The sequence below is a fragment of the Amphiura filiformis genome, chromosome 14 (assembly GCF_039555335.1).
Source record: "Amphiura filiformis chromosome 14, Afil_fr2py, whole genome shotgun sequence".
NCBI classification, from domain to species: Eukaryota; Metazoa; Echinodermata; class Ophiuroidea; order Amphilepidida; family Amphiuridae; genus Amphiura; species Amphiura filiformis.
Window position 1 is genome coordinate 23823273 of NC_092641.1, and position 15685 is coordinate 23838957.

At 39.2% G+C, this 15685-nt stretch overlaps 1 protein-coding gene across 1 annotated transcript in view; it reads right to left on the reverse strand.

The window, feature by feature from the left end:
* LOC140169292 (ankyrin repeat and MYND domain-containing protein 1-like) overlaps positions 1-13200 on the reverse strand; it is a 63347-nt gene extending 50147 nt beyond the window's left edge. Inside the window, 9 exon segments of the mRNA XM_072192548.1 lie at positions 681-903; positions 1885-2074; positions 2570-2815; positions 3552-3721; positions 5148-5685; positions 6702-6848; positions 7308-7478; positions 7480-7635; positions 13121-13200. Of these exon segments, the coding sequence (XP_072048649.1) occupies positions 681-903; positions 1885-2074; positions 2570-2815; positions 3552-3721; positions 5148-5685; positions 6702-6848; positions 7308-7478; positions 7480-7614 (1820 nt within the window). The 5' untranslated portion in view covers positions 7615-7635; positions 13121-13200.
* Between the last annotated feature and the right edge of the window lie 2485 nt (positions 13201-15685).

Genomic DNA, 15685 nt, shown 5'->3' on the forward strand with positions numbered 1-15685 from the left:
CAGGTCTGGAAAAAAAATGTTTATTTCCCGGCAAGTGAGATAAATTTCCCTCCAACTTAGCAGGATTTCCCATATTTCTTATGTATTTCTTTATCCAGAAAAGCAAAATTTCCCTCCAAATGACCAAATATCCCGGCAAGAAGATTGCCAAATTGCCTATTTTTTGTCCGGATAAGGGTAAACTTTCCAAAATAGTACACCAACAATCGCCTGTCCCCCTTTTTCCTTATTGTGAGAAAAATTGTTTGCTCCCCCCTTCTTGTTCCCCCCTTCAAAAATGTGTCCCACTCTCCAGCACATGCAAAATATTTTTGAAACCCCATTTTTAAACCTTAATTGGTCTAAATATATGATGTATTGAGCAGGAAATTTTGCTTACTTTAATATATTTTCATAGCTCTTTTCCACATCTTTTTAGTGTATGAAATTGAAATTTCTTGTTATCCCCAATTTAATTATTGCACAGATCATAATACATAACATTTGGGCTATTGCAGTTGAAATCCACACCCCCTATGGAAGACATAAATCTTAATCTCTCACAGGGGGGTATAGACTTCAAATGGAGTCATCCATTATCAGGTGAATTTGAAATTCATATTCCCTGTGAGGGAGATCAAGGTCATGTCTTCCATAGGGGGATATATGGATTTCAACTGGAATAGTATTACACCACTTACTCTGCTTTCTGGATAGCTCTCTTCCTTGCCGGATCCAGGTTAGGCTCGCTACATTTGGATGTCCTCCCACTCACAATCCTGGCGTTCTTACTCATCACGGTGGCGCTTCTCTCTACCATATCCTCGGTGACCTGTATCCCATAATTCTCTATGCTAACAGTTGATTCAAATTCTTGTGGTACCGTACTTTGTATATCCGGGCTGGCTTTTAGCTCTTCCTCATCTATTTAAAATTAAATTTAAATATGATTTTATTACTTATATTTTACACTACCAACACAAGTGGAAGTGGCATAACTAGGGGTAAGGATACATAATGCCCCCCCCCCTAATTCTCGAACAATTGCGTACAGAGTGCGAGAAAATTTACACAAATAGGGCATACCTCTAATTAATTTTGGTTATAATGAAGTTGAATATCTGTCTTAAAATAATCTTTCAAATGATTTCGTGCTGAAATGCGCACAAAAATTTTGGCTTTCATCACTTGAAGGGGCTCAGAATCGATGCTGTGCCCCCTAAAGGTAGCACCCAGGGCACCACTGACCAAAACCACAGTGGCTGCCCCTTCCTGTGAAAAGTCTTGACCCCTCCTACCCCTTGTGGGATAGTAGCCATTTTCCTCATAGTTTGCCTTCCCCATCAACCCCCCTTTACCCACCCTCTGAAAGTGCTAGCTATGCCACTGCATAAAAGGCCCCCAACAAGATTATATTCCAGAATGGAAGGTGACCTTATCAGCCTAGCAGATGGTAACTTATCTATGATATATAACATGAATCATCTCATCAAGTTGATCATGCCAAAATTGCTGAACATTTTGATGCTCAACACTTCTGGAAATCAATATTGGATTTGATCCAATTCTTTCAAAGAAAATGCTTCCAGCTCAGTTCAAATTTTGTGAAACAGAGATGGTTTTCACAGTTTTTAACCCATTGACCAGTAATAACTGGTCACAAATTTATGAGCAACCTGTATCCATGAAATCCTTCTTACAGTGCATCACAATCTTAAATCTCCTAAAATTCAACCCATCATAACATCATAGATATAATCCTGACTGCCTGATTGACCTAATAGCATAGAACGTAAAGTCCCTATTCCTGAGATAGCGCCACCTCCATTCCTTTCAATTTTAATATCCCAATCTATTTAGTACACAACAGATAAACCAACAATTTAACTTAAAAAATCTGCATACCTTCATCATATATTTCTGCTCCTCCTTCATCAACATCTTCATCTTCCCCTTCCAGATCAACCTCTCCCAATTCCTCATCTTCTTCCGGATGTTGTCCCTCATCATCATCACCATTGAGATCCCCATCTGGTTGACTTTGTCTGGAACTACAAGGTGTTTGTAAATCAGCTTCCTCATCTTCAGGCCATGGCTGCACAAAGAAAATATATTACAAAATGATGATTCATCTACTACTAATTTTCTTACAGATTTCTCCCCAATTGCCTTCTTGCATAATAATCAATAGGACCTTCTCTTCGTCTCCCAGTAGTCTTGAGCCGTGTTTCTCTGGAGTTGTACTGCTCATGAATCAAGATTACAAAGTTTATATTGGACAGGGAACATGAGTGACCATGACAGCAGAGTATCCCTGGGGTTTGGACTGGCTGATAATTTCATGCACGTGGCATGTGCAGTGCATGGTGCATTGGGTTATTCCAGTTGAAATACATATACCCCCTATGGAAGACATGACCTTAATCTTCCACACAGAGAGTGTAGATTTCAAATGGGCTTACCTGAATGGCGGATTCCATTTGATATCTACACTCCCTGTGTGGAAGATTAAGGTCACGTCTTCCACAGGGGTGTATGGATATCAACTGGAATAGCCCAACTGGAATAGCCCATTCAAGAATCAACTTACCATACTCCTCTCCGTTGTTGCCCCATCTCTTTCCTTCCCTCCTCTCACTCCCAATAGCGTTAGACTCTTCCCTTCCTCCCCTGGTAGTTGAGGCAAATACCTCTCAGCAATATTGTATTGGAAAGCTTCTATCGGATAGAATAGGACATGACAGGCTGCTAAGGCTGATAGACCTTCGTTGTTGAGTTTGTTGACATCGGCGCCATTGTCAAGGAGACAGTTGATGATTTTACCATGCATATTAACCTGTAATATTGAATGTTAGTAAACAGAGAAAGAGAAAGTTTAATACTAAGAAGCACTAAATATGTGTTATCTCCTTTAAGATTTAGCCCTGGAATCTGGGAGGGGGCACATCAATATGAAATGGATCTAGGTGCAGGGCTGACACTTTCACACTAAGGGCTTTTGGTGAGAGCAAAAGATATAAAAATTAGGGGTCATTGGGTGGGAGTATGATTTGGAGCATTCGGTGAGAGAAAAATGTAAGTTGGGTCATTGGGTGAGAGACGGCTCATAAATTAGGGCAGCATTGGGTGAAAATATGACCATTTTTAAAAATAATGTCTTTGGGTGAGTGCCAAAACAGTCTCACAGATGCCTCGAAACATTGACTTTTTAGTTCTAAATGGCTTGAACTGGCTTTGTGTTTTCAAATTAAGGAAGAAAATCAGTGATAAATGAAAGTTACTGCAGTTGAAATTGAAAAAACAAGGGCCTTTGGGTGACATAATCAAATGGAAAAAATAATGGTTCTTTGGTTGACAGAGCATAATGTTAAAAAAAAATATGGGGTCTTTGGGTGACAGAGGTGCTGAAAAAGGGACTCTTAACAGCCCTGGAGTATCCCCTCCCCCACTCCCCTCCCCGGAAATTACTCCATTAAGATATAAAAGGGTAGAGTTAATGATAAGGACATGTGTTAGTCTTTGTAATCATCAAAATATACATGCAACTTCTATAAGTGTTATGCCCTACTTACCGAAGCTCCTATGAGTGATGTATGCCCTGTGCTATCTGCTACATTCACATTCACCTCAGCATTCATTAAAGATGCATGTACACTAGTCCAGTCACCCGAGGCCGAGTTCTCTATCAGTCTTTCTGATGCTAACTCTATGGGACCTTTGTCTTTATGTTGACATCTATCACCTTCATCAAGTAAAAACATACAATTAAATGTTTAGTTAAAAAAAAAAAAAAAAAATTGTTTGCTTGTCCTCCAACAACTGACCCTAATCTGGAAAATCTGGACAAAAGTGTTTTTTTTTTGTTTTACTGTACAAATGAATACCGACCATAACCTTGGAGATTCCCAAAAAAGTTGCTTTTTTTCCTTTCAACAAAGTTTTTTTACAGTTTCTACACACTTCTAAACTGTTAAAAACATGAACGAAGTGGTATACAGTAGAGAAATATCCCAATTCATAACTATGGGCTATTTATTTTAAAGGCTAATTAAAGGCATACAGTCATGTTTTGGCTAGTTGTGGAGGACAAGCAAACAAACTTTTTTGGGGGCTTATTGTAAAACAGTCATACAGATCAGGGGTTGAGTTTTTCAAAAATTTTGAGTCAATAGTTTGGATATCCTTAAAACAGGACTTCAGTTTGATCATGTTTGCAAGAATATAATCTAACACTCATTTGCAATTGCTACCTTAATTCTTGACAAATGCTGTAGGGCTCTTGTGTGTCACAGAGTCTTCTTCTTTTTTCTTCCTATATACGTGCTGTAGCTCAATTTTGAGTATTGTTGCATGGGATAACGATCCTGGAGCCTATTGATTACAGATATATCAGAACTGGGGATGGTCCCCCTTTTCTTTTTGAATAGCTCCGACAATTAACATGCACAGGGTGACTCTTCCTGTACACAGGACCAAGAGCTTTATGTGGTTTCCGAACCACGAGGTGTCGCACATACACTACCAATATTTGCACGTGCTAAGCAGTGTATGAGGGTGAGAAGAAATTCTACAATTATATTCTGTGGAGTAACTGAACACAATTGTATGATTTCTGAATAGGAACATTTTGGGAGAGGAAGAGAATTCTTTATACCTAAGGCAAGCCAAAGGCTTGTACCCTCGCTGATTGTATTCTTCTGACCGACAGCACAACGCCTTATAAACCGCTCGGCTATCTTGCCCTCATTTAAATAGCAATTACATCATTGTGCTTTACTGAAAGTTGGTGACCACTTTGGCCTAAGACACACCTCATTTAGCATGCTGAATCAATCAGCTATGCAACCTCGATGCAGGCGCAGAATCCGTATCAGCATACATATGGGTCAGTTATTTGGATACAATGTTTATGGTCAATGGGCTATTCCAGTTCAAATCCATACACGGTTACACCCTATGGAAGACATGACATGGAGTATGGGTTTCAAATGGGATTGCTTGAATGAGTGACTCCATATGAAATCTACACCCACTGTGTGTGAGATTAATGGCATGTCTTCCATAAAGGTGTAGATTTCAAATGGAATAGCCCATTGTTTCTTGTATTTAAATCCTTCCTGAACAAAGTTCCTTTTCATAAATCTATGTACCGGTACGTATAACTTTACCTTGAAAAAGTTTCTCAGCAGATAACGCCACCATACTTTCTCCATATTTATGGTCTTTTGCATGCTTCTGCATGTTCATTAGAAAAGGAGTGTTATTATAAGCAAAAATAACATTATTTGGACCACTGTCTCCATTTTGTTGTGGAAAAAATGCTTTATCATATTCGTCGGCATCGTATTCCAAAGTGTCACGATCAAAACTATCCTGCTGACTTGATTGGAAACTGTCAAAGTTGGTTGAGAATCTAGTCCTTGATAACATTTCCATGGCTTCCCGGAGATTGCTGCCGGCATCCCCAGATCCGTCCGGATCCGAGTTCAGAAATAGGTTTTGAGTTGGTGGTGATGATTGGTCTAGTGATAAAACGTGTTCTTGTTGGTCGTAGTCAAAATCTGTGTGATCTTGCATGGTAAAAGCGCCCTCTATGGGTGTGCAGAGTTTGAGAAGGCGTTCTTTGTACCATAGGCCTACGTCTTGGTGACCGTCTGGGTAGGTCATGACCCCTGGACCGAATCTTTCCCCGGATTTGTAGAGACCCTGTTGATTAATAAAACAAAACATTTTGCTCTAGTTTATATTCAAATCTAGAAAAACAGTATCTGCAACTTTAGGCAAGAGTAGAGGTCACAGAGAATTGGTATTTTTATGGGGGCTATTTTATCAATTTTCTCTCAGAAAATTGCCCCCTCCATTAAGTGTTGCTCATTCCATGGGGGCTATTTTAGACAAAAGCATGAACCACCCTATCACCACCATATTCTTTGAGTCCTGTAAGAGTGTTGGGCTATCATTTTCTTTGGAAGAGGGGGGTCAATAAGTTGGCATCAATAAAATTGTGACCCCCCCCCAATTTCGGCAACTAAAATTGTATGACCCACCCCTCCCACCGATACACCTTACCCCTAAACAGGCTAAAATTGTATTGAAATCAATCTTTTTGGATAAAGTTATCACACTATCTGTGGTCACCTAGTGACTCCCTACATTTGGTCAAAATTTTATGACCCCCCTATTTTTCTTTCCAAAAATTTATGAACCCCAGTATATTTGAGACCCCCTCTTCCAAAGAAAATGATAGCCCCCTTAGTAATTGTTGGTTAGTTGCACTTAAGACAGCAAAATGGTGTAGTTTGGCCTTGTAGGTGGTTCGTTATATCCAACAGATCTAGATACAAGTTTTTCTACTTTGCAAGTATTTCCAAGAGTGGTAATCTAATTCTTGACTTTTAAAGTTGAAAGTGGTGTTCTTAATGGTGTTTAGGAAACCATAGTGGCAACCAATTTCCATTGTGGGGAAACGTTTAGAACCCTAAATATAGTAATATTGGATATATGAGTTATTGTGGTTTCTTCATACAGATGATTTTCTCAAAATTGGGGCTTTTTGAGGGAATAATGACCAAAATGCATCCAATTCATGTATGTTGGATGCATTTGTGTTTGTTGCAAACAAAATGGACAAGGAAGGCGTGAAAATTATATAATACCAAAATTGCTGAAATTTCACCCCAAAACTGGGGCACATACACATATAAAATAAGAAGTTTACCAACCTCAAACTTGCTTCCATTGGCAAACTGGAAGACACCATAACCCTCCTGACAGTCTTTATAGAAGGTGCCTTGAAATGTCGAGCCATCCGGCCACGTGTATACGCCATGACCATGCCGATGGTCCTTGAAGAAATCACCTTCATAACTCTGTAATGAACAAAATATTTGGCGCTATAAAGTTAAAACAGTCTGTGGAACTAAAAGAAAGCATTTAACTATAACTTTGCTTACTATTATTTTTTATAGACTTGCAATATAATATATTATCAATCATCAGGCATTTGTTTATGATTGCAACTGGCCACAAATTATTGTCTGCAAAAGCTGATGTTGGAAAAATCAAAGGCATTAATAAGGGCCACACAATAAGACCATGTGAGCATGTGCATGTGAGTAGCGTCCCAACTTCCCATTTCTAGTTAGAGCCACCCCATTCCCTCCGTGTCCGTTTGCAATGTCCAAATCTAAGTGTGTCAGCATATTGAGCATAAGGCTCGGGACAGGCTGGTTACTACTGGCTATACTTGGTGTTTTGATGTGGCTCTAATTACAGCTAAGTTCTAATCCAACAACACATACTTTCAAACCACAAAGTGTTTAACTTACCTCACCATTAGGCCATGAGTGCTTCCCTTTCCCATGTCTCGCATCCCGCACAAACTCCCCATCAAACTGAGCTCCATCACCCCAAACCTGCTCCCCTTTACCATGCCTCATATTATCAGCATACTGTCCAGTGTAGCGGTCACCATTGGGCCAGTAGAATGACCCTTGACCTCACGCTGCGTTTCATTCCATCGAGATGGCCGCTGAAAGTTGCCCCACTTTTGTAGCCATGATGAGATGAATCAATGTTGGTTTGGCTGGCGGATTTTAAACGTGGGAAGGTACAGCTGTCCACTCTGGAAGGCATCCTGATAACTGGAATGCTCGCCTATTGAAAAACAGTTACAAAATCAACCACAAGTTAAAAAAAATTTTTGTTAAATTCAAAATGACTATATTTGGAATCAGCATGAAAAATGCATCAAAATGAGTACAAACAAGCCTAGTATTGGTTCAGTGGTTCGATATTTTGAGAAAATAAATATTTCAAAACTTGAACTTTTTATGTTGAAGCATACATGCCTACCATGCAGAACATTACTGATTAATATTTCATTCTCCTCAAAGACAAGAAAATTAAATAAGATAAAAGCATATGATAATGGGTAATTAAAGCCATATTATAACATTTCTTTAAAAATAGATTAGTATTAATTTTCAATAAAATATTAGCATTTACTAGCTGTCAGATATGTCCCCTTTTAATTTTGAGCCGAACAAGTGAGGTAAAGCAAAGAAAATCGGAATTTACAACTAGCGCCAATGCATGTCACGCCATGCCCGGTTGTAATATGGTACCCTCTGGCGTGTGTGTGTGTGTGTCCCGCACGCCGTGTACGTAGTACTGTGCTGACATCGCATACGCGTTCGACTAATATTTCTATCGTAATAATAAAACGCTGATTCAGGCGGTTTATTCAAAATTTCGGATTTTGACAAAACTACAGCACCTTGGAAAGTCTTGATTTTTGCAGAGAATCTTTGTTTACTAAAGTACATTACAATCGTGTAAAAACCTGAATTACACATTTTTTTTGAGGGCGTTCTCCTCAGCAAATGTTATAATATGGCTTTGATTGACAAGCCAAGCTTCATATTTGCACACCATGTACGTACCATAGTTATGCATTCGAGGCTAATCTCAAGCTCTCAATGTTTTTTGGTACGGTAGATCAGCAGCGAGTCTTTGCAACCCATGTTAAATACATACATGTATTCTGTTGTTTAAATTTGGATGAAAGTTTTTCTGATGAGTCAAATTACTTAGAGGTTAATGACTGTGCATCAGTTGTTTTAAGGGTACCATATTGTGAAAACTCTAACATTTTACATTTGGAACTGAATATCCTGACCGGCACAGCCTCTCTGGACATTCCAATGTCCAAGCAAAATATTTGGCTTTGTCACAATACGTTACCGTACCTGAAAAATAACTGATGCAAAGTCATTTAAAACCTCATTCACATCCCTTCGATTCCATCCATCTGTATGCAAAAATACAATTTTAACTTTATCTTTTATTGTCCATTTAAAAATTAAATAAATGATAGCGCTTAAGGGAACTGGAAGTAGCGTTTTCGACAGCGTTTTTTGTGGGACATGAGAGCACATCAGACCTATCGAATTGCATTCTGAATACTGAAGAATGTCTTTCTGATATCAAATAATTTTCATTTTATGAAATTCAAGATATAATAGCATGTTTTTATATACACAAAAAAGACACGATTCCCCTCCAAGGCTCCAAATACCAGAATTTCCCTCCAAACACCAACATTTCCTGGGAACGAGCTTCCCAAATTCCCCACTTTTTCGAGCCATGCTAGAGAAACTCGGCTAGCATGCTATTGCTAGGCAATGGGCCTGCCCCGTTTTTATGATGTTGACAAACCCTTTTCATGTTTTGCAAAATAATTTTTCACAGAGAAGTGAATAGTAAATTTGTAACAAAATAACAAATAGTAAGTTGCTCGAGAAGTCTAGCCAAGAATTTGCTCACCGATAGCTTCACATTCTAGGCTAGAGTTATAAGGGCCTCCCACCTCCCTGTTGTGTTGTTCGAGCATATAACGCAAATTCGTTGAGGCTTGAGCTAGTGTTTCTCGAGCAACATTTGACTTTGACTTTGACTTGATACTGGCCAACGTTCCCTGCGGGAATCACACGGTCAGGAAGTGTGCGCCTGATGATATGCTTGTTAGTCTTGCTTGTAAATGTGGCTTGCTGTGGCTGTTTTGAAACTGTTGGGTTCTGTATACTGGCTATTGATTCTGGTATAGAGTTCCAGTCTCTTATTGTTCGTGGGAAATAGGAGTTCTTGTAGCAGTCTTTCGTGGCTGCTAATGTTTCAAAGGCTTGTGAATTGGTATGCCGTGACGCACGTGGGGCGGGCTGAAGGAGTTTTCCGACAGGTAGTGATAGGTGACCAGTGATGGCTTTTTGAAGTAGGGTCAGTCTTCTACACTTCCTTCTGGACTGCAGTGACTCCCAATCGAGCTGCCGTAGTAACTCTGTCATGCAATCCGGTGATCTTGACTTGTAATCCCCACTTACAAAACGGGCCGCTCGTTTTTGGACCATTTCAAGCTTGTTGTTGAGAACTTGCGTATACGGATCCCATGTAGAGGATGAATATTCTACCAAAGGTCGAACCAGTGTCTTGTATGCTGACTCTTTCACATGTTGGGGACATGAATATAAATTTCTACGTAGTCGTATAAAGCCCAAAGTGCGATTTGCGGATGCTGTTATATTATCAATGTGTTTATTCCAGGTGAGTTTATCAGTGATTGTTAGGTACGCCTAGTGCCGTACTATTACGCTGAATTTCGTATTCAGCGAGGAGGACGATTTCGACCCCTGGTTTGTTTACAAACAGAGAGGTAGACAAAAGACCGCCCGCTTGTCCAAACACTCAAGTATCAGAAGGATGGTCCACAATAGCGTGATTCACGTAACATGAATAGGGATTAAAAAGCTGTCACGTAGAACCATGTGCTTCTATTGTCCAATTTGCCATCAAGATTTCATATGGAAACAGTTCAGACCCAGAACAGGATCATGTCAGAAATTAATATTTTGTTCTGGGTCTGATTAATATTCGGACTAAGGTACGCCGAGATCTGGATGGCTATTTGTTGTCTGCAAGATAGAATTACCCAGTGTGTAGTCAAAATGAAACACAGATCTTTTATGTGTGAGTCTCATAACAAAACACTTCTCCGGTTTAAAATGCATTTGCCAGTGGCAGTGATGATAAAATTTTGATAAAATTTTGAGAAAAATTTTGAGAAAGTTTGGACGATATAGGTAATACATCATCATCATGACATGTAAAAGGTCATTGAAATTGAATTTATTTTTCAACTTCAACTTCAACTCTGATATTGGCAGGACCCAGAACGTCTGGGTATGACAGCCAAGCTTGTGCGGGGATTAAGCGTGATTACTGAGCCTGTAGGTGTGCTTTGAATGCTTGGTTACTTTGAGCTTGGATTATGTTTTCTTTGAGGTTATTCCACTGGGGTATTGTTCGTGGGAAGAATGAATACTTGTGACTTTGGAGTCTGGTCTGATGTTGGATAAAACTTCTGGAGTTGCAGCGGCGAGAAGGTCGGGTAACTGGCGTTAGGTAACGGTCACTGGGGATGTCCACCTCATCGTTGATGATCTTATACAACAGGGTCAGACTTGCAGATCTTCTGCGGTCCTCCAGCGACTGCCACCCAAGGTCTTTCAAGAGAGTTGTTACCGTCCCCTTGGTGCGTTCATAGTTTGATTTGACAAAGCGAGCAGCACTTCTCTGGATCTTCTCCACTTTCGCCTTGTTGTTCTTCTGGTGAGGATCCCAGATCACGGAGCCGTACTCAACGTGGGGTCTAACAAGGCTGAGGTAGGCTGTCTCCTTCAACTTCTCTGGACAATTTCAAGGTTTCGACGAACCACACCGAGCATTCTGCTTGCTTTGGATGTTGCAGAGCCAATCTGAGTATTCCATCCTAGATCATCCTGAAGATGGATTCCCAAGTATGGATGTGACTTCACGACAGCGAGTGTCTGGTTGCTCAGCTTGTAGTCATGGTGTACTTGACTTCTAGCGTTGGATACATGCATCACATAACACTTGCTTGGATTAAATTGCATCTGCCAGCCAGTCGTGTTGCCACTTGGTAAGATGGTCTAGGTCAGCTTGGAGAGCTTCAGCATCGGTTGGTGAAGAAATGGTTTGGTATACAAGGGCATTATCTGCAAATAGACGTGCTGTTGATGTTAACACCTCTGGTAAGTCGTTGATGTAGAGAAGAAAAAGGAGCGGTCCAAGGACCGTTCCCTGTGGAACTCCAGAGTCGACGGAAACTGCAGATGAAGTTCTACCTTCTAGCACTACACTCTGGGATCGGTCTTGAAGAAAGGAAGATATCCAGGACAGCAACTGATTGTTTATGCCATAGTACTTGAGTTTGGAGAGGAGGCGGAGATGAGGCACGGTGTCAAATGCCTTTGTGAAGTCGAGTATGATGACATCCACGCTCTTTCTCTTGTCCAAGGCACTGCTGAGATCATGATGTGTGATTAGCAGCTGTCACTTTGGCTGTGTATCACATGAACGCCGTTTCCGAAATCCATGTTGCTGATCAGATAAGATACGATGGTGGTCAAGATGATTCATGATTTGGCTGTGGATGGCATGTTCCATGGTTTTACAGGAAATACTCGTCAACGACACAGGTCTGTAGTTTTTAGCGTCCGCTCTATCTCCCTTCTTGAAGATTGGTGTAATGTTGGCCAATTTCCAATCTTGCGGTAAAACTCCTGATTGAAGAGATTGGTTGTATATGAATGTCAACACTGGTGCCAGTTGAGGAGCAAGCGTCTTCAAAATACGACTCGGAATTCCATCTGGCCCAGCGGCTTTTGAAGGATTGAGCTCAGAGAGCAACTTCTCCACTCCTGTCCTGGTTAGTACAAGGAACTTATACGATGTCCTCATTCACAAGCTGATACTATCTGTCCATCGTATAAGACTGTTACCGCACGGCAACTGGTTGAAGGAATATTACACAGTCAAGAATAGGCTCCATCATTTTTTGTTCTGAACCCTCCCAGTCTCCCAAAACATCAAAACATCAAAAGCGTTGCACTTATACTTACTTAAGACTGTCCTTTTTCATATAACGCAGACAAAGTAGGGCCAACTTGCCTAGAAATGGTCAAATTTTGGCAAGAAATATCTCTGTGTAATCCTATGTAAGTCCCATATCACATCGTTATCGGCGATCGAGGTTTTTTGTTTTTTTCTGAAGTTTGGTTGGTACCCACCAGCGTCATGCATGTGACGTGACACGCTAAAATAAGCGACCGGGAATCGGGGATCGTTAAAACGTCAACAAATTTCAAAACATAGAAAGCAGTAAACTTATTGGCGAGCGGTCCGAATTTTGAGCCATAAGTTTACGTGGTGAACTATGTTCTGGACCTGGTACCGTGATCTTGAAGTTTGAATTTATTTTTTGAATTTATCTTTTACTTGGCCTTTTACTTATTTTTTACTTTTACTTTGAATTTATTTTTTACTTGGCCTGCCGCCTGCTTACAATTTCAATTTTCATGATCTGATGACGATCATGGACATGGCTTCATCATGCGATGTGTGAAATAGCAAAGTTTACTTTGCTTTACTTTGCTTTTTTTTTAAGTTTAGGGAAACAATGGAAATTAGGCTTAAGCCCGGGGCTTAAGCTTACTTCGGCTTCGGCTTTATTTCAACATAATATACTTTTCCAACATATTTATCATAAATTTCCAACACTAACCTAGAGATCGCACAAATATCACCTCACTTCAAACACATTTTGTAGACGAAAACACAAATTTTACTATCATATGCTGAATGCGAGACGTCTCACCCCGAAACCTATTCGCCCCAAAAAAGTTCACCCAATACACATTACATACCACGACCAGTTCGCCCCAATACACGTACATACCACGACCAGTTCGCCCCAATTGACTCACCGTGTATAACGTTGCCGTAGCGTGCATAGTACTAGTAGTGTTAAACATGATGTAAATTACTTATAAATCGCCAGTATAGCTATGTAATAATTTATATAATATATGGCAAAACAAAACATTATATAAAAGAAAATAAAAACAACAAAAAACTCTTACTCTTGCGAGTTTTGTGTATTTTTATTTTACCGATTCAGACTCAGTTAAAATAAGTTTGATGTTCAAAACTTTCAAAACTTGCAGTCCTATAAACATATTAAATCAGAGAAGATCTTCTTTGACATAATGAAACTATTAAAAGGACTGGAAAAAATATATTTGGCAATTTTGTGCACAACTAGCAAAACAAACGGCAGCAGCAGCTTGAGATGTTTTGTGGGTTCCGTGCTGTGCACTGACTTTTGCCCGCTTTTTGCACCGCGTGTAAGCGGCGGATATTTGCTGCCACTTCCACGAAAACGCCGGGTGTGATATGTGTTCAATCCTGGTTCAATCAATGGTACCATGACCAAAGCACGCAAAAGTGCCAGAACACACCGACGGCGTACCTTGCTTGACAAGTCCCCGGGCCCGCGGCCGTGTGCCTTACACACTGATGTACGATCGATTGCTTGACAAGTAGGCCTAGTATGCTCTCAATTTGATTAAGACCCGGAGGTAGTGCCGCGAAGAAGAAAAATGCAATAATTTGTTTGCAAAACTAGTTAAAGTCCAGTATTAATACGATTTCTGTCAAATTTTAATTTGGTTATTCTTTGCCAAATATTATTATAGTAACAACTGTCAGGAAAGTTTTCTGGTCATTCTAAACTGTGATGTTCTAAAATAATCAAAGATATAACAATTTTTAAATATTAGTCTCAGATAATTATATATTCATCCTCATATAGCTTGATATGCGCGTTACAACTCTCTACAATAACTTATTAGATATATATCTTTAATTGAAATGCTATTATTTTAATTATATAATCATAATTTTATAATGTTTCAGATATATTGTACATTGTAATTGACAGTTATCATGATTCATTGTGTTCTTAATTTCTGTAACTTGCCTGTCAATCACGGACTAATTATGATTGATTTAAACACCACGGCACATCTTACATTGTACGATGTGTCCTAATCCTCTCAATATGCCAACAATTTTAAGGCGATGATGTTAATACAAATGTCGGCCTATATTTATTGATTTATATCATACGCTAATACATAAGCTGGCATAATTATTCCCGGAATATCAAGATTATATCGTTATGAATACGGCAGAGTGGCGAATACGCAAAATTTGAAAATCTTGGTACCATGCTCGACCAATGGGCTCAATCGATCCAATTTTATATCACAATTTTACCCCCGAAATACCCATAACCGCAAATAATTAATTCCTCTAATTTAATTTTCTAGATTTTCTGAAAGTAAGACGAACTCAGTTTCACCCCATTCAAACTTGTTTAAAATTAAAATCAATGTAATTTGTCAGTCGAGTATACCTGTCTTAATTGTTCATCGAGTGATTACGGTATTTATTTTATTGAATTCATACTAAAATATGCAACGAAGGCACCAATTCAAACATCTATTTATTTTTGGTAACAAAGGACCACTTCGTATAACTTCCAAATCTGGGAGCTTGATGTGTGAAAATATTGGATCCAAAACATAATAATGATAAAATTGGATGCTTTACGCAAAATATTTATTGCTCTCGCTATACCAATATTTTAATACTTATTTCACTTTATATCACAATTTTGTCCCCGAAATATCCATGACCGCAAATAATTGATTCCTCTAATCTAATTTTCTAGATTAATTTTCTGAAAGTAAGACAAACTCAGTTTCATGCCATTCAAACTTGCTCAAACTGTTAATCAAATAATGTAATTTGTCAGTCGAGTATACCCGTAATAATTGTTCATCGAGTGGTTACTTATTGTATTGAATTCATACTAAAATATGAGAAAACACATGACACAGACAACGAAGGTACCATACCTTGCGCCAATTCACCAATTCAAACATCTATTTATTTTTGGTAACAAAGGACCACTTCGTATAGGCCTAACTTCCAAATCTGGGTGTTTGATATACCTAGATTTGGAAGACGGGTGTGCACATTACTTATTACGGTATTTAAATTTGATTATTTAAATTTGATTTAAGGTCCCTCCGGTTGTTAATGATAATAGTCATTATCAATGGATTTTAAAAGCTCTTTGACTGTGTCCAATCAGGGATTTCCCTTTTAACAAAGGAGCACCGGCGCATTGCAGCGCACTGCTGCACAGTAGCATAATCTATCGGCATGATGAAATAACTTTCAAAAATAAAATTATAAGTAACGCTAAGCTAATGCAGAA